The 20,787-nt window shown below is 38.3% G+C and overlaps 1 protein-coding gene across 1 annotated transcript in view; it reads left to right on the top strand.

Annotated features, from left to right (window-relative positions):
- Positions 1-20,787, top strand: part of NDUFA12 (NADH:ubiquinone oxidoreductase subunit A12) — a 34,488-nt gene that overhangs the window by 4,664 nt on the left and 9,037 nt on the right. Inside the window, exon 3 of the mRNA XM_079142865.1 lies at positions 1,189-1,276. Coding sequence (XP_078998991.1) covers positions 1,189-1,276 — 88 coding nt within the window. The remainder of the gene's footprint in view (positions 1-1,188; positions 1,277-20,787) is intronic.

Here is a 20,787-nt window from a genome sequence, read left to right as displayed (position 1 = left end):
CACAACTCCAGCCCTGCACATTATCTTATTAATTCAGTGTTTCCAACTTGTGGCAGTGAGGAAGAGGTAAAGGGAATTACTACTTATTGTACACTTTGTGGAGAGGGGTAGGGGAAGGTACTGGGGATTGAACTCATGGACCTAGGGTACTTTATCACTAAATCATATCCCTAGTCCTTTTTATTTTTTATTTTGAAACATGTTCTTGCTGAGTTTCTCAGGGCTTCACTAAATCCCTGAGACTGGCCTCAAACTTGTAATCCTCCTGCCTCAGCTTCACAAATCACTGGGATTATATGAGTGCACTACTGTGCCCAATTTATTGAGCATTTATACACCCAAAGCTGAAATATGTGTATGTGTTTGATATTTAATTTTCACAGCAACTCTAAGACATTGAAATAATAATCCACTTTTTTTTTTTTTTCCCTTTGCTGGGGATTGAACCAAAGGCCTGTGCTTGTGAGGCAAGCACTGTACCCAGTGAGCTATGTCCCCAGCCCCCCATCCACTTTTAAGAAAGAAACTGAGGCTAATAAAATTTGCCTGATAGTAAGTAACAAAACCCTGATTGAAACCCAGGTCTTAATTTAAGGACCTAATAGAAACAGTTTTGTAAGTTGTGGTTAGGCTATCAAATATTAAATGTGTTAAATTAAAAAATGCAGCCACACTGTTTTGATGACATGAACTGTTCTACTTACCTAGCCATCATTTATAAAGTTTGCTTATTATATATATTTCATAATTTTCCAAAAGGATCAGAGATGGTTGTTTTAAAATATTTGTATGGAATACATTTTTGCTCTGGTCTCAGGAAGAGCACTTTAGTGAATAGAGTGAGCAGCTGGGAACACATTCTCCTAACCCTTTCTGCTACTGCCCTCTGCAGGGAACTGGGGAGAAGCAAGGATTCTTCCCTTTGGGAAGGTGGGATCCCCACCCACATCCCTGAGTTGTCTCAGTCCTTGGTTCAGGGACCTTGCCGTGGGCTGTTGATAAAGCTTGCCTGCCACACATTTGCCAGAGCTTGCCTTCACTAATACACCCATGGTTTTATTCCTCTAACACTCCTCTGATGTAAGAGCACATAAAAATGTTTTAATAACAAGGTTGTCGTCTTTGATAGTATGCATTTACACTTTGAAAAAAGAAGAATTTTCTTTATTCCTCACATCTTTCCACCAGGCCGTCACCGATGGGTTATATATACTACTGAAATGAATGGCAAAAACACATTCTGGGATGTAGATGGAAGCATGGTGCCTCCTGAATGGTAAGCTAAGTCACCATTTTATTTTATTTGACTTGGCAGTATTTCATTACACAAATATTTATTGAATATTTATAAGGCAGTCAGTGATCTTGTGAAAGACTCTGCCCCAGATACAATGATTGTGTAACAAGTTACCCTGAAGTTTAGTGACTTAAAACAACAATTATTTCTCTCATTTTTGTTGGTGAGGAGTTGAGACAAGACCAAGCAAGGATGATTTGTCTTGACTCTCAAGTGTCTGGAACCTCAACTGGAATCATCTAAAGAGTGTTTCACCTCATGCCTGGCATTTAATGCTGGCTATCAGTTGGAAGCATACTTGGGGCTGTGAACTAGACACCTTTATGTTGCCTAGGCTTCCTTAGGCAAGTACTCTGAGGAAGAGCAAGCTAGGCAAAAGCCATAGTACCTTTTGTTAGTCTTGGATCATCCAGTATCACTTCTGTATTCCATTGGTTGAAGCAATTAGAAAACTCTGCCCAAATACAACAGGAGGAAACAGGCTCTTTCCCTCCCTCCCTCCCTCCCTCCCTCCCTCCCCCTCTCCCTCCCTTCCTTCCTTCCTTCCTTCCTTCCTTCCTTCCTTCCTTCCTTCCTTTTTTCTTCTCTCCCCCCACCCCCTTCTTTCTTCTCTTTTTTGCTTCCCAGGCAAGTGTGCTATCACTGGTTTTCATCCCCTATTTAATTTTTTGAGGCAGAGTCTTGCTAAGTTGCCCAGGCAGTCCTCAAATTTGCTATCCTCCTGCCTCAGCCTCTCAAGTGGCTGGGATTGTAACTCTCTCTTTTGATAGAGGCATGTCAACATCACATTATATATTGAGGTTTATAATGGTGTGGTGTGTGTCACCTATCCATCAGGGAAAGGTGAAAAGAACCCTGGCTCTGATCTTCTCTAGCAGTTTGCCTTTGCATAATTTTTTTATTTTTCTGAGGCCTAGTTTCCTCATCTGTAAACTGAGAACCCTAAAATTCCTTAGGTCTCTATAAACTATGTTTTCATAATGTGCATATTTTTTAAATGAAATTCTAAATGCTGTTATTGAATGAACTATTTCAAAGCAAAGTACTTACCTATTTTGTAGATTGCTGAAATAAATCTATATGGTTGATATACAGTTGAGCTTTGGAGATGCTTTCTAATTGGTCTAGAAAAATCTCACCAAAAAACTAGAAATAAGTATATCAGAGGGGCTCTGGTATTTTATTTTAGTTTAACTTAATCAGCAGAAATAGTCCCATTCTACTTAGAAACCCAGGCATGTGACATAAGTGAGTGAAGTGCAGATATTGTTACTAGGGTACTAGGCTCCAGGGGTTCAGCAAACCTGGCCTAGCCACTAACCCCCAAACCAAACCAAAGGTAGTGGTGAAAGCAGGAAAAGAACTTTAGTCAGTGACCACATTAGGAAGGCAGAGATTCAGCATCTCAGTCCTGTCTTAGAGGTGCTCATAGGAACTTTAGTTTTAAATGGAGGAAGAATTGAGGCAGGGTGTGAGAGGTATATATATATAATCAAGCCGTCTTGGTCAAATTGTGCTCTGATTGATCCTTCTTTTGGTTCTCATTCTATGAGGTGACTCTGGAGAATCTCTTATTGTTTGAGGGGTCCAATTTCCACTTGCTGCTCAGAGTTTATCAGATCTGTGATCCTGAAAGGAGACAGTTCGAATCCCATGAGATGATTGCTTCTGCTTAGAGGGGGCAGTTTCATCATGGGGTGATTTCTTAGAATGTGTAGGACAGTGACTGAAGTCTTCTAGGTACCACTCCAGGGGTCTGAAACAGGATGCTAAGTCTTGAAGGGAGGGGAAATAGATTAGCTAAATTTAGAGCTAATAAACCTTGCATTACTAGTTTTTAGATGAGTACTCCTTAAAAGATTAACATGTTTACATGCAGAACTAAGTAGGGACCCATCCCAAAACTTAGGTGATAAAGGAGACAAATACAAAATGAAGACAGAGATGCCACACTTTTTTCTGCTTTTAGTTACCCATAGGACATCTTCAGGCCTAAGGGTCACTGCTTAATTTAGCAAAGGCAGCCTCTCCAAGTTCATGTCAAAATACAAGACAAAAGGGAGTAGTGAAGACCACAGTGAGCTGAAAAAGCACAAGTACACTGCATCAGAGGACAGCAGCCCTGTTCAGCTCTTCTCATTCCAATAGTAAGAATTCCACTAGCAGTTTCCAGATGATGATTTTTCTAAAGGTGGAAATTTTTATTTCATTGTGAGCGTTCTTGTTTTCTCAATGTTAATTTTTTAAAAGTATTCAAAAATTTAAATACATCATATCTAACAGACCTTTCCACAGTGACTATATCTGAGCTGTCTCTGTATCTGTGTTCTATATCTGAACTGTCCAGTAGGGTAAACACTAACTTCATGTGGCCCAGAGCACTTTAAAATATAGCTAATGCAACTGAGGAAGTGAATTTTTTACTGAAATAGTCTACTTGATTGGACAAAAGAGTTTCAAAAATACTGTGTAGGCTGAGCAAACGATATCTGTAAGATTTCACCTATAACTAGTTTTCAAACTGGCCTACTATTTGGATGAATTGAGAACATTAGTATCTTTTTTTGGTGGGGACTACTAGAGATTGAACCCAGGGGTGCTTAACCACTGAGCCACATCCCACATCCCCACATCCCCAGCCCTTTTTATTTTTTATTTTGAGACAGAGTCTCACTAAGTCGCTTTAGGCCTCCCTAAGTTGCTGAGGCTGGTCTTGAACTTGTCCTCCTCCTGCCTTAGCTTTCTGAGCTGCTGTGATTACAGGCATATGCCACCACACCCATCTGGGAGCATTGGTAACTTAAAGTTAATTAGTTCTTAACTTGAGAAGGCAACACTGATTAGCTTCCTTGTGCTACATTTGGGACTTGATTTGGGGCTGTTTTAAATGAGAAATAATAATCTGCAGTTCTGTTAAGGTCTGGGGAGCTGTGGTTTTAGATTTAGAACTTTACCTCTTAGGGGGCATCAGTATGTGAGGAGAACTGTCAGATCACACTCTCAAAGTGGAACACAGGCTCTAGGAGCTGAGGTGTCATCCTAGTTTTTGTTTATTTGATTGTTCCTTGAGTGGAGTTGATCCTGGGAGGATATGGAAGTCATGTGGACTGTCTTGTTCAGAATGACATTTGTCTCCTTCAGTATGCTCATCTAACCCTGATGCTCATGGTCAACATTTTGAGAGATGGGGTTAGGAGTTCTGATTTAAATTATGTGAAATGAAGCACAGTTAGAATTATAGGAAAAATCCTGGAAAGATATAGCACGGTTCATCCCAGCAAATCCTTTTATATGATCACATGTAAGTTCTCATGAAAAAAAAAAGCTGAGTGTTAGAAGATAAGATCACTCTAGCAGGTACCTGAGGGCAATTGAGGATACAAAGCTAAATTTCTTTGTAGAGAGGAGCTTCCTAAGGGCTGAGAACCTTTGATGACCCTTATTTGTATGGGAAGCTTATATGTTTGTGGTGAGTGTAAGAAAAAGTGGTATTAGAGAGGCTCAGTTGTTTCTCATACCCCCACCAGTGTGATACATTATAGAATTCTTAATTTGTGAATTCTTACCTTTAATCCATAAATAAATTTGATGTTTGATTGATTTATCTTTAATTAGATGACTATATACTATTGTACACACAGCATAATGTAATTGCAACTTATCTTTATTCATTTAATATTTACTGATTACTTAACCACTATTGTAGGCACTGAGGTACAATATTGAGTAAAACAAGGTATTTAACTCTCATGGGAGGAGGTAGAAAACAATATATGTGGTACATTTGAGGTAACAATAAATGTAAGGAGCTGGGATTGTGGCTCAGTGGTAGAGCACTTGCCTTGCACTTGTGAGGCTCTGGGCTCGATCCTCAGTACCACATACAATGAATAAATAAAATACGCTATTAAAAAATAAATGTAAGGAATACAGGGTTAGGGAAGGCTTCTTTAAGGAAGTGACATTATAGGAAAGACCTAGAAAAGGGATTACAAGAATTCCCAGCAAAGGGAACCACAGGTACAAAAACCTGTATGGTTGAGGTGTATAGCTCAGTCTGTTAAAAGAACAGCAATGTGGTCAGTTTGACTGGAGTGTAATGGGTGCAGGGAAGATGTTAATAAATGAGGTAGGAGAAGCAACTGGGCCAGATCATGTAGATCTCATAAGCCATGGTAAACACCTTGGCTTTTTTTCTAAAGTTCGTTGGAAGGTAAGGTAGTTAGGATGTGATTTAATTTACTTTTAAAAAAATTTTTTAAAAATATTTTTTAGATGTCGGTAGACCTTTATTTTATTCATTTATTTATATGTGGTGCTGAGAATCAAACCCAGTGCCCCACACATGCTAGGCAAGGGCTCTACCACTGAGCCACAACCCCAGCCCTACCTTTGTTTTTCTAAGAAAAATCCCAGATTTTTAAGAACAATCTCAGATTTTCAGAGCCATTACAAATATTTGAATCATTTCAAAGTAAATTGCCAAAATGATCTCATCACTCCTAATACTTTAGTGTGTAATTTCTACAAAGAAGGATATTCTCATATATAACCACATTTAACCATCAGTATGAGGAGATTAACAATAATATGCCATGTAGGGGAGGCAAAATTTTGCATCTCTCCTCTTAGAACTTTTCAACTGGCCTGAGCATTCAAGGGACATAAATTCAGATTAATAGGAGAAAAGCATACAAACCTTTTGGCTTTTTTTTGTTTGTTGGGTATTAAATCTGGTATCACATACCTTCTAGACAAGCACTGTACCAATGAGCTACACCCCCAGCCCTATTTAATAAAATTTTTGCATGACACAAGAGCCCTTATAAGAAAATTAGGACTAAATGATACACTTAATGTTTAATACTTATATTCCGATGTACTAGTAAGCTTTCTATCACTATAACAAAATACCAGAGATAAGTAACTTAAAAAGGGAAAAGGTTTATTTGGGCTCACAGTTTTGGAGGTTCCAGTCCATGACCAGTTGGCCCCATGACTTTGGACCTGTGATGAGGAAGCACGATGTCATGAGAGTACATTGACAAAGCAAACCACTCACCTCATGGGGAGGAAGCAAAAGAAAGGATGAGGAAGGGGTTGGAGTCCCCCTATCACTTTGAAGGTGACTTAAAGCCCTCGTAGTAGGTTCCACCTCTCTTTTTTTTAAGGCACAGACAGGTTTATTTAGGATAGTAGATACATATTCAAGGGAAGGTGAGGGCAATTTCCAGAGAGATGCCTTTGGGGTGTTTGTGGACTATCTCCAGAGGGGAAAGACAGCAACCCCTTGGTGTTGGGATGTTAATATTTTATAGCAGGCTGGTCTGGGGGCTGGACTAGAGACAGAACCAGGGTGGAGTTACACAATTTCTTGCCAGTTTTCCCTGTACTTGCACATTTCCCTCCTTTTACTGAAGGATTAGTTATTCCTGAGCATGTTCTGCATCTCAGTTGCTCCTGGCCATTTCGTCTCTCTCTTTATTCTACATCCAAGTCTCATTTCCCCCCAGGCCCCACCTCTAGAAGGTTCTACCACTTCCCATTAGTGCCATCCTGGGGACCAAGCCTTTAACACCACCTAGACTTTTGGGAGACATCAAGATCCAGACTGCAGTAACTGCATTGGACAGAGAGTAGTATATATTTTGAAAATGTGACAAGACATACTGACTTGGGCTAGAGTCGTCCAGAAGAATTGGGCGAAGAAATGGCAAGGAAGATAAGGATTAGTTTAACCCATTAAGTCCCAAGTTCTCAGTTCAGTGAATATTTTAATGAAATTCACAGGTGCATTAAAATAGGTTGGAAATCATAATTTAGAGCTTATTACATAATTTTATCATAATATCAGTGATGTAATTAATATTAATAAATATTTCAACAGAACTCTGAAAACAAATATTTATTTCAGAGTTACCAAAAGTAGTATATTTCTTGCTCAGTTTAAGTTTTGTAGGTTTTCTCTAAATGAGATGATGGAATATACTAGGTTAATGAGTTTATTTGTATGTATTTCCCTCCACCTCGACCTTCCCTCCTTGGTGAAGAGCAGTGCTCTCCTTTTGGTATAGGGACGACATCTTTCACATAACGATTTCATCTCCTGCTTTTAAGAAACAGAAGGAAGATCAAAGTATTCTTGTACCTGCTAATTTTCAAGTGCCTTTAACTTGAAATAGTCAATATCCACAGCAGCACATTTTAAGGTAGCATGTTCTGAACTCCTTCAACTGCTATTCCCTAATCTTTAGACCCCATTCAAGTTTCATCTTTTGTCACAGCAATGTCCATAGCAAGATTTCATACCTTTCATGGCATCTTGTATTTCTTTAGTTTCCTTCACACTGGAGTGGATCCTCAGCTTTTCCTTGGTTTTTATGACCTTCACACTTTTGAAAATGACATTAAAGTTGTGTGTAGAATGATCCTCTGGGTTTATTGAATGTTTCATTATGACTAGGTTCAGACTGGGTGCTTGACAGGAATGTCACAGAAACAATGCCGTGGTTTTCTTGTTACTTTCTATAAAGTAGCTCTTAATTTTGATGGTTTCGTTATTAATGAAAGCTTCTATTACTTAAGAGATGTCTGCCAGGTTTCTCCATTCTAAAGTTAAGTCATTGTCCCTTTGTAATTTATTAGCATTTCATGAGGAGATATGTCAAGGTTATATATCCCATTGGTTATCAAACTTTTAATCTATTATTTATTCAATATCAATGCCTACTTTAATCAGTGGGTTATAATCCATTACTATAGTTAGTTTTTTTGTTGCTCAAATTGCTCTTAGCTTGACTAAGTGGGAGCCCATTTCTACTGCATTTGGGGTTTTTTGAAATGTCTCCATCATTCCAGGAGCATTTTCTTGCTTTCTGACTCAAGATGTTCCAGGTTCATCTTAACAGTTTCCCTGTCTCGGCCTTTTCTCCAGGGAGACCAGTTTTTGCTTGCTTGCTTCCTTACTTGCTTATTTTTTTAAATGGAGAATGGTATTTAAAAACTTAAGATCTGAATGCAAGGTATGCTCATTGCTCTTGGGATTTCAGGGCTCCCAAACCCCCTGAGGACAAGCAAGAAAAATGTATGTACATGGTTACCTTGTCTTACTGTGCTTTCATTCACTGCACTTCTCAGATACTTCATTTTTTTTACACATTGAAGTTTTGTTGGCAACCCTGCGCCCACCCAGTCTGTTGGCACCATTTTTCCAACAGCATGTGCTCCTTTCTTGTGTCTTTTTCACATTTTGGTAATTCTTGCAATACATAATATTTTCATTATGTGTGTTATGGTGATCCGTGATCAGTGACCTTTGATGTTACTGTTGTAGTTGTTTTGGGGTGCCACAAATCTTACTCATATAAGTTGGCAAGCTTTATCAACAAGTATTTGGTTTTCATGACCTTTGGGGTGTTTTTTGTTGTTTTGGAATCAGGGTATTGCTAAGTTGTTGTGACTGGCCTCACACTTGTGATCCTCCTGTCTCAGCCTCCCAGCTCCCTGGGACAGGCATCTGATACCTTGCTGGGCAAGTATTGTGTGTTCTGACTGCTCCATCAAGGGACCATTTCCCCGTCTTTCTCCCTCTCTTCAGTCTTCCCTCTTTCCTGAGACATTACTTATTGAAATTAGTTTAGTTAGTAACCCTACAATGGCTGCTAACTGTTCAAGTGAAAGGAAGAGCCCCACTACTCTCACTTTAAATCAAAAGCAAGAAGTGATTGAGCTGAATGAGAAAAGCATGTGTAGCTGAGATAGGCCTTTTGGGCCAGTAAGCCAAGTTGTGAATACAAAGAAAAAATTGTGAATTTTTTTTTTTTTTCCAGTACTGGGGATTGAACCCAGGGGCACTCAGCCACTGAGTCACACCCCCAGCCCTTTTTTAATATTTTATTTTGAGGCAGAGTCGCTGAGTTGTTTAGGGACTCACTAAGTTGCTAAGCGTGATTTTGAACTTGCAATCCTCCTGTCTCAGCCTTCCAAGTCGCTGAGATTACAGGCTTGCACCACTGCACTGAGCTACAAAAAGGTTTTTGAAGGAAATTTAAAGTGCCTCTCTAGTGAACACATAAATGAAAATAAAGCAAAACAGCCTTCTTGCTGATAGGGGGAAAGATTGAGTAGTCTGGATAGAAGATCAAACCTGCTACAACATTCCCTTAAGCCAAAGCCTAATCCAGAGAAATATCCCAGCTTTCTTAAATTCTTTGAAGGCTGAGAGTGGTGAGGAAGCTACAGAAGAAAAGTTGGAAGCTAGCAGAGGTTTGTTCATGAGTTTAATAAAAGAAGCATCTCCATAACATAAAGCACAAGGTGAAGCAGCACGTGCTGATGGAGCGTCTGCTGCAAGTTATCCAAAAGATCCAGCTGAGATAAAGATGAAGGTGACTACACTGCCCAACAGATTTTCAACATAAACAGAACAGCTTCCTATTGGAAGAAGACGCCATCTAGGATTTTCATAGGCAGAGAGGAGAAATCAGTGCCTGGCTTAAAAGTCTCAAAATATAAGCTGACTTTCTTGTTAGGTGCTAATTCATCTGGTAACTTTAAATTGTTCTGAAAATCATAGGGCCCTTAAGAATTATACTAAAATCTACTCTGTTTTTTTTTTTTTTTTTTTTTTTTTTTTTTTTTAATTTGGTTGTGTGTGGACACAATATCTTTTTTATTTAATTTTATGTGGTGCTGAGGATCGAACCCAGCGCTCCACCACTGAGCTACAGACACAGCCACGGCCCCTATAATCTACTCTTATGATCTATAAATGCAACAAGAAAGCCTAATAGAATATCAGTTTACATTATGGTTTACTGAATATTTTAAGCCCACTGTTGAGACTGCTTTTTAAAAAGAATGATTCCTTTCAAATTATTACTACTCATTGATAATGCACTTAGTCATCAAAGAGCTCTGATGTCCAATTAAATTAACTTTGTTTTCATGCCGACTAACACAGCATCCCTTCTGCAGCTCTTGGATCAAGGAGTAATTTTGACTTTCACATCTTACTATTTAAGAAATATATTTTGTAAGGCTATAGCTCCCATAGGTAGTGGTTTCTTTGATGGATTTGGGTAAATTGAAAACCTTCTGGAAAGGATTCACCATTCTAAATGCTATTAAGAGCATTTGTGATTCAGGGATTACAACATTAACAGGAGTTTGGAAGAAGTTGATTCCATCCCTCATGAATGACTTTGAATGGGTCAAGATTTCAGTGGAGGAAGTAACTGAAAATGTGGTGGAAATAGGAAGGGAATTAGAATTACAGTGAAGCCTGAAGATGTGACTAAATTACTATAATCTCATGATAAAACTTTAAATGAATAAGAAGCTCGGGCAATGGCACATGCCTGTAATCCCAGCTACTTGGAAGGTTGAAGCAGGGATTATGAATTTGAGGCTATCCTGGGCAAATTAGTAAGCCCCATCTCAAAAACAAAGAGAAAAAAGTAAATTTTAATGAGATGAGAAGCTGCTTCTTATAGATGAAATGGAATCTCTTCCGGTAAAGATGTTGTGAACATTGTTGAAATGACAATAAAGGATTTAGGATATTACATCAGCTTAGTAAAACAGCAGCAACAGTATTTGAGAGGACTGACTCCAAATTTAAAAGATGTTCTACTGAGGGTAAAAGAGCATTGCATGCTACAGAGAAATCTTTCATAAAAGAGTCAATCAATATGGCATACTTTATTGTTGTGTGTATTTATTTATTTATTTATTTTTGTACTGGGGTTTAACCCAGAGGCACTTTACTTCTGTGTTACATCTTCAGCCCTTTTTATTTTTTATTTTGAGACAGGGTCTTGCTAAGTAGTTTGGACTTCACTAAGTTGCTGAGGCTGGCCTCAAACTTGTGATCCTCATCTTCCTGCCTTAGCCTTCCAGGTCAATGGAATTATAGGCATGTCCCACCATGCCTGACTTATTATTGTCTTATTTTAAGAAATCATCAGACTTAAGAGAGTAGCTCAGTGGTAGAATATGTGTATATGGGAGGCACTGGGTTCAATCCCTAGCACCACAAAAGAAAAAAAAAAAAGAAAGAAAGAAAATGAGGCAGACAGAAGGCAAAGAGAGACAGATTACAGTATAGTGTAAGCATAACTTTTATATGCACTAGGAAATAAAAAAAAATTTTGCTTAAGTCTCTTTATTGCAGTATTGTTTTATTGCTGTGGTCTAGAACTGAACCCCCAACATCTCCAAGGTGTGTCTGTGATGATTTTGTGTGTATACACCATACCACTGATTCCAATCCAACACAACAGGTTGCATTCAAGTTTTTTCCCTTTCTGTATTTGTATCTTTTTTTCTTAATATAGTTACTTAGTTGATCAGTTTCATTGTATGTAACTAAGTTTTCATTGCTTCCATTCTACCTGCCCCCAGTAAACTTTCTCCTTATCCCACTTTGTCTCCAACACCCCACACCATGTTGCTACCCCCTCCACCACCGTGAGGACACCCCTCTCCCCCTACAGGTTCTGACACACCTTGCTGGGCTAGGTGCCTGCCTATATCAAGGACAGATGCCTGCATGTTGACCCTCGTGCAGCCTTTTGGACTCTGGTTGCTGTGAAGGCCAAAGGAAGAGGGTGAGGCAGCTGCTGCAGCAGGTGCTGCTAATCCCACAGGAATTACAAGAAGCTACTGTATATAGTTAGTTGCTGGGGTAGGTGATAGAAGCCCAACTGGCCTGCTAGTGATACAAGTTGTAAAAGTTGAGTTTGTAGTAATCTATGATTGTAGAACAGGTTATCCCAAATTTAGCTTAAGACAGTAGACGTTAACTCACAGTTTCTGTGGGTTAGCAATTCAAGTGCTATATAGCTGGGTGTTTCTTGCTCACAATCTCTCACAAGCCTACAGCTGCGATGCAGTCATTCAGGGCTTGACTTGGGAAGGATTCACTGCCACACTCACTTATGTGGGCCTTTCCATAAGACTACCTCTTGACATGTGCAGCTGGCCTGCCCAGATCCAGCAGTCAGAGAGAAATGGAAAGAACATCCTACGTAGAAGCCCCAGTGTTTTTAAATTTAATCGCAGAAGTGGCATCATATTTCTGCTGTTCGTTAGAAACAAGGCAGTCTGTTGTTCCCACTCAAGGAGAGGACATTACACAAGGATGAAACAACAGGAAGAGTTGATCACTGGAAGCCATCTTAGAGGCTGCCTACCACAGGGATGCATTTTCAAAGAAGAGAGTTAACAAAATGGACTGATCGATTGGATTTTGAGAGGAAAAGAAGTCAAGCATGGCTCCTAGAGTCTTTTTAGTGGACAGTAATTGTATGTGTGTATGGAATTCAGTATGATAATACGTGTACGCAGTGTGCAATGATCAAATCAGGGTAATTAGCATTTCCCTCTCCTTAATCATTTATCATTTTTTGTGTATTGGTAAGCTTCAAACTTCTCTCTTCTAGTTCTTTATAAAAAATATGATAAATTATTGTGAATTATACTAATCCAACTGTGCAGTAGAATATTAGAACGAATTTTTACTGTCTAACCATTTTTGCACCTGTTATCCAACCTCCTTTTATTCTCCCTCCATCTTCCCCTTCTTCCTAAGCTCTAGGAATCACTACTATACTCTCTACTTATGAAATCAACTATTTTGGCATCCACATATGAAGGAGACCATATTGTATTTGTCCTTCTGTAATGGGCTTATTTCATTTAGCAAAATATTTTCCAGTTCAATCCATGTTGCCTTAAATGATAAGATTTCATCATTTTTTGTGGTTGAATAATATTCTGCACCACATTTTCTTTATACATTCATCATGGATAGACACCTTGGTTGATCTTGGCTCTTGAGGTGTCTCTTTGATACATTGATTCCATTTCCTTTGGACATATCCTCTGTAGTGGAATTGCTGTATCATATTGTAGTTTGTTTTATTGTTTACTATTTTCCGTGACAGCTATACTAATTTACACTCTCACTAACAGTATATGAGTTTTCCTTTTTATATATCCTCACCAGAATATTTTATCTTTTTGATAAAAGCCAGCAAACTGGGGTGAGATGATATCTCATTTTGGTGTTTTTATTTTGTTTTGTTTGTGGTGCTGGGGATCAAACCCAAGGCTTTGTGTATGCTAGACAAGTGCTCTTTCATGGAGCTGTAGCTCCAAGCCCTTTTACTTTTTTTTGATACAGGGTCTTTCTGTGTTAACCGTGACTGACCCCAGACTTGCAATCTTTCTGCTTCAACTTCCCAAGTAGCTGTGGCTATAGGCATTAGCCACTATGCTGTATCATTTTGGTTTTGATTTGCATTTCCCTGATGATTAGTGATGTTGGAAGTTTTTTCCTATAGTTGGCCATTTGTATATCTTATACTGAGGAATGTTTATTCAGATCATTTGCCTGTTTAAAAAATTTTTTTAATTTGTTGTTTGCTGTTGAGTTCTTTGAGTGCCTTGTAAACTTCAAGGTTTTTGAATTACTGTTGATATAGTAACTAGGATGGGGAAGACATTGGGTGAGAAAGCAGATTTGGAAGGGGTAGTCAACAAGATGCACTTTTGGACTCTTGGCATAAGTCAGTGGTAGAATGTTTGCCTAGCATGAGTGAGGGCCTGGGTTTAATCCCCACTATCACCAAAAACATATTCTACTTTACAGACACACCATGGTGAATAGTCAGGTGAAGACACTAGCCAGGAAGTTAAGATAGAGATAGGCATCTTGGTGTGATTTTACCTAGTATAGTATACAACTGAACATCACGAATTAATGGTAAAGAGCATATGACTTTCAGTTAAATCCTTTGCTCTGTTGCCCTGGAAACCAGATAAGATTGTATCAACTGTATTACTAGATAAAATTGACCTCTGATTAGTAAATCACATCAGAATTGAGAGGATTATAAAATCTTTATGAGTTGGCTGTGTTTAGGTTTGCCTGAGTACTGCTGCTCTTAGAACTGGCATGTCCCCTGTGGGAATAAGGATCCTGAACCTGTGCCTATGGAGTTGATATTAGAGACATTGGCCGTTGTGGAGCATGAAGCTTTTAAGTCAGGGCAGCTCCTGTACCTCTCTGATGTGGCTCTCATGTCCCTTGAGCTTGTGCTATGTCATGTAGGGAGTTAAAGAACATAGCTCCCAGATGGCTGGGTGAGCTGTCACCTGCAGGAACAATTGCAAAGACTCCCAGTGAGAGGAACATCTGATGCTGCCCATCTGGCAAGCTGTGGTTTCTGTCCTCTGTTCCGAGTTATCAGGTACCAAGGGTGTCTTTTGGTACTCTTTTTCTTTTTTTCTTTTCTCTTTTTGTAGCACTGGAGATTGCATCCAGCATCTCGTACATACTAAGCAAACACTCAAGCACTGAATGATATTCCCAGCCCTTTCAATTTTTAATTTGAGAGAGTTTTGATAAATTGCCCAAGCTGAACTTGAACTTGTGATCCTCCTCCCTCAGTCTCTGAGTTGCTGAGATTACAGTCCTGCACTACCGTGCCTGGCTTCTAATGATAGTCTTTTGACATGTCTGTTAATAGCTGCATAATCTCATCTAGTGACGAATTTCCCTTTGGAGGCATTAGTGATTTTGATAGAACTAGGGATGATCTTTAGTCACCTTCTCTGTCTCACTTAGTGTTCACTTAATTTTCTGTAATCTTATGGGGGAAAAAATAAAAATCTTATAGGAAAATGACTTCATTTTGTTTGCCTTGTCTTGAGGCATTTGCTTTGAATGTGCTAGCAGCCGATAATGCTCTTAGGTGCACTGATAAACAAAAAGTTTATATGGTGGTCTTGGATGAGCAGTGGAGCTAGGTATGTCTTGAAAATAAGAAACTTATGTCTAGAACCTACCACAGCTCTCTGCTTACGGACTGTTTATTCAACCATTGAAACATCACTGTATCAGGTATTGATGGGTTATACATTCACAGTGGTGAGGAAAACATATTTTCTCCTGGAGTTTATAGGCACTTAGTGAATATTAGCTGGTAGGCTAATATTGTACTATAATTTAGTGTCTGTTGTTTTTGTTAAAGAACCTTTCTGTTTTCTTATCTTTTATTCTTTTATGGGATTAGCAACAGGGATTCTTCAGGGATTGTTTAATTTGATTGAATAGAAAACTCTTAGAATAACATTCTTGTTTTAAAATATTGTTTAGTTATGGATGAACACAATACCTTTATTTTATTTATTTATTTTTATATGGTGCTAAGGATCGAACCCAGGCCTCACATGTGCAAGGCAAGCACTCCACAACTGAGCTATAACCTCAGCCCCAGAAGAACATTCTTATAAGTTTTTTTTGTTTGTTTGTTTTGTTTTGCTTTTGTATTTTGGGTGCAGAGAATCAAACCCAGCACCTTGTACCTGCTAAGTATACTCTCTGTCACCTGCTACACTCCCAGACATGAAAGTATTTAGGTAGATGACAAATATCATTTTGTTCCACATTTGTTTGCCCTCTATTTTATTTATTTTCCGTACTGAGCTTGAAACCAGGGCCTTGGGCATACTAGGCAAGGCCACTACCTCTGAGTCACATCCTAGCCCTCTGTTTTATCTTTAAGTTAGCTAATTGCCCCATCCACACAGTAATGCACAAAAGTTTTTAGTTTTCTTGTGACCATTAGCTTGTGCATAAGATTAAGGATATCAAAGCCACATAAGTAATTAGTTTCTACATGAAACTCAGTAAGGTAAAAAGATGTCGAATGTGGAAAGGTAGAAAGTTTGGGGTATTTTGTGCATGTCAGTCTAAAATTATTGTTTTCATTTATTTAGGAGAATAAAGATATTCTTTTGCAATTTGAAGTATTGGTACCTTGAATTCCATTGAACCAAGTTAAAAACAAAACAAGACAAAACAAAACATGGTTTGCTCTGATTTTCTCTATGGCAAATATACTGTTTCCCCACTTGGTGGCACCTTCTGTTCATTTCTAAGTAACGCCCTTTCTCAGTGTAATGCACTAATCTCTCCTTCTTGTAATTGATTTTTCTTAATAAAATTAATGTTTAATTATTCAAGTAATACGTAAATGCATTCTTAAAAAAAAAAATAGTATAGTGTTGGACACAGTAGTACACAGCTATAATCCCAGCTACTGAGGAGGCTGAGGTAGGAGGATAGCAAATTCAAGGCTAACCCGGGCAACTTAGTGAGATGCTGTCTCAAAACAAAAATTTTTTTAAGAAAAGGGGATGCAGCTCAGTGCATCCCCTTTGTGCTTGCAAAAGCACAGGGCTTTTGGGTTTGCTCAGGGCCCTGGGTTTGATCCCTGGTACCACAAGAAAGAAATACTAATAATTGTGTATGTTAAAGGGTTTCTTTTTTAAAATGTTTTATCCTAAATATTTTTTTAGGGCCATTGTGAGACTAATAAATATTTTTGCTCTTTTAAGGTTAATTTAGAATATTCAACATCATTGTGGTCAGCTTTTTTTCAGTTGGCATGATGTGTTCTATAAGCTTTTGTAAAGAACTAGGATGGCAGGTGGGGGGGTTATGTGTAGGTGATTGAGGAATCAAGGGCAACCTGCTGGTGTTGCACTTGAGTTGTTTGTACCATAAAGGTGGAACCATTCATTGACATGGCAAGACTAAGAGAAGGGCAGGTGGTGAAGGGGTGGAAGATTGGAATTGGAAACCTCCTTTTAGATTTAGTAAGTTTTCAATTACTAAAACTTTGTTAGAAATCTAGGTGAACAGATGAGTCAAGTATACTGTTGAATATATGAATCTAAAACTTAGGGCATAGGTCATATCAGCAAAGAAGAATGAAAAGTGGTTAGCAAGGTAGAAGGAAAGGGAAGAAAGATCAGTGCTTCAAGAAGGGAAGACTGGCTGTATTTATTGTTACTAAAAGGTTGAGTAAGATGACAGAGAAGTGTCCATGTAATGTGGCAATATGAAGTTCATTGAATCTGTAAAGGATCTATTCTTCACAAATTATGGAGACTGGGGGGTGTATGCCTAGGATATGTTAAGTCATGGGTTTCATCAGCACTGCAGAAAAGCAAAAACAGACATGGAAAAATCAGAAAAGTTTATAAATGTACTGACAAGGAATGGTGATCCATCAGCCCCCTAAGAGAACCACATATTTCCTTTAGTTCTTTTAAAGCATTTTTAATGTAATTGTGTTCATATTATATTCAGTTTTAATTTTCTGTGAATATTATAAGTAATGTTTCATGTTATTAAAGCAGTCCCTCTAATTATTGTTAAATACTTTTTTCTATGCTGGTGCAGGGTGCTTGGAGGCCCTGTACCTACCACACAAAAAAATCCCTACCACCACACACACGCAAAAATCTGATTATAAGAATGTACAGTTGTCCTAGAAAGCTTGGAAATCCAGAGAAATGACGTAGAAGCAAATAAACTCATAATTCCTTGGCCTGGAAGCAAGCACTGTTAAAGTTTCATTTATTGATTCAACAAATATTTAAGGGTTTGCTTTTGCATAGAAATGCAATGTTTTGTTATTATTTTTAGTGTTGGAGTATCTCAATATTGCCTAGGCTAACCCTGAACTCCCAGGTAAAGAAGATCTTCCTGCCTCAGCCTCCCCAGTAGCTGGGACTACAGGTGCAGGCCACTACACCAGTAGAGGAGTGTTTCTAAAGGATCACAGTGAGGAGGACATATTGTAGTTTATTGGTCATATCCTCTTCAGAAGAAAGTTTGTGATTGTAAATAACAATGTATATATACATTTCTGACATAATATGCACAGTATTTTGTGGCTTGCTTCCTCCTCTCATTTAATATGTCACAGACATCTTTCCCATCTCATTAAATTTTCTGCTTGTCAATTTGAATTTTTTACTGTCTCAGGCTTTTGTATGTAGAAAGGCAATTTGGGCTTAACATTAACACCTTGTTTATTACAACTGTAAATCTTAAAGCCTATTTCTTCTTAAGTCTTTAGGTTCAGTTTATAAATAGGATAACAAGATTAGTATATTAAATACTTTTTGCATAAAAATAAAGAACAATCATTTCCTCTTGTTCTTTGATGAATGTTTCATAAACTCCAATGAAAAGGATTAAATCCTCCTAGACAGTTATAACCATTTGCAAATTTAGTTAATTACATTCCTTTAAGCATTTTAGGTCACATTTATAAATTTAATATATTTGATTTGTTTTCAGTTCTTGAAATACTCAGTGAATAGGCAGACTAACAAACCAATCAAGCAGAATGTTCCTAAGCACTTACATGACTCTTGTTCACTCACATCAGAAACTTGTCATCCTCTGCTCTTCTTTCTCTACTGTGTAGCAGCAAATTCTTTACTTTCATTTATTATTATTAACACATTGTTATTGTGCAAATTAATGGGATTCACTGTGATATTTCCTTGCATGCATTCTTCATGCATTGATCATACCTCTTCTACCTGTGCTCCTGTTCCACTTTACTTCCTGAATATATTCCACATCTCATCACTTCCCCCATGACTTTTACCCTTGCCCAGGCCACAGTTATCTCCTGCCTGACTTCTACAACAACCACCTCCCAACTAATGGATTCTTGCAACACATTAGTATTCTCCACCTACTAAATGATTAGAGTGTTTCTTTTTGTTCTTCTAGGGTTCCTGGGATCAAACCCAGGACCTCACACTTGCCAGGTGATTGCTGTACCACTGAGCTACATCTCCAGCCCAGAGTAATTCTTTTAAGATGAATATCAGGCCACATTGAATCTCCACTCAGAACTAACTATCCATTGACTTTCTATCACCGTGAGGATAAAACTCCCAAATTTTTACTTGTTCTGCAAGACCTTATGTTCTCTCAGTCCTTCCTAGCTCTGTGTACATTGTCCTATTCTCTGCTCTGCTGACTTGGATTTAGCCACATTGTCCTTGAACGGTGAGCACACTACCACCTCAGTCTCTGTGCACTAGCTGTTTCCCTAGGCTCTGCATGACTGATACTGTATGAATTTTTCATCACTGTGACTGAAGTACCTGACAAGGGCAGCTTAGAGAGTAAATATTCATTTTGTGTCACAGTTTCGGAGGTTCAGTCTGTGTTGGGTCAACTCCACTGCTCTGAACGCAAGGTGAGGCAGAACATTATGGCAGAAGGGCATGACGGAAGAAAGCCGGTCCGTTCATGGTAGCCAGGAAGCAGAAAGTGCAAGGGGAAGGGGCCAAAGGAAAGATGAACTCTTCTATGGAGTACCCCCAGTAACCCACCTCCCCCAACCATGCCCCACATGTCTACAGCTACCACCCAGTTAGCCCATAGTAATAGGATGGACTGATTTAGGTTACACCTCTCATAAGCTAATCAATTTAGGTTACACCTCTCATGAGCTATCACCTCACCTCTGAATATTCCTCTATTAACACCAGAGCTTTGGGGGAACACCTCATATCCAAACCATAATACACACCTTCACTTTATTCAAGTGCCTGCTCCATTGGCTGGGGTTTTTTTTTTTTTTTTTACATTTTTTTTTTTTTTTAGTTAAAGATGGACCCAGTACCTTTATTTTATTTACTTATTTGTATGTAGTGCTAAGAATCGAACTCTGTGCCTCACACATGCTAGGCAAGTGCTCTACCCCTGAGCTACAATTCTAGCTCCACCATTGGCTCTTAAGACTATCCAATCTGGGCTGGGGAGATAGCTCAGCTGGTAGAGTGCTTGGCTCGCAAGCACAAGGCCCTGAGTTCGATCCCCAGTACCGCAAAAAAAAAAAAAAAAAGACTACCCAATCTAAAAGAGCTTTATTCTGCTCTCACATTGTCCTCTTCTCCTCTAACTTTTTTACTTGGTAGCACTGACCTACTTCTGCCTGATGTCTCATTGTGTACCATTTAATTTATTATTTCCCTAACTACCATGTTAGAATAGTTCCTAACACATGGTAGTTGTTCAGTAAATAGTGAATGAATGAACAAGTATAAATATACTGTTTTACTGAAACAACTATTATTTTTAGGTACAATAATAAATTTTTTCACTTTAGTTGATCCAAAAAATGGCATTACTTCATAGCTTTTTTATGAATTCAAAACTTGATCTACTTGGAATTTTATTCTAATTTCAGTCACTTTTTTAGTATTGCCCTATTGTGTCATTTATTATGGTCTTTTAAAATATCATTCCCCTAAATAAATTGCCAGCTATTAATGATGGAGAATATTGTCTTTTTCTTCTTAGCATATTTGCTCAATCTAATCTTTTTCAGGTACAGGTCGACTATCCCTTATTCAAAGTGCTTTTAACTAGAAATGTTTGTGATTTTAAAGTTTTTCAAATTTGGGAATATTTGCATAGACTTTACAGGTTGAGTATTCTGATCTGGAAATCTAAATTCTAACAAACTCCAAAATCTGAAACTTTTTGAGCATCACATCAGTATTCAAAAAGTTTTGGATTTCAGAGTATTTTGCATTTCAGATTTTCATATTAGGAATTCTCAAATTTTCAGATTAGGTATGTAGTAGATTGGGTTGGA

This window comes from Sciurus vulgaris (genome assembly GCF_902686455.1).
Source record: "Sciurus vulgaris genome assembly, chromosome: 5".
NCBI classification, from domain to species: domain Eukaryota; kingdom Metazoa; phylum Chordata; class Mammalia; order Rodentia; family Sciuridae; genus Sciurus; species Sciurus vulgaris.
This window is presented reverse-complemented; position numbering and strand designations above follow the sequence as displayed.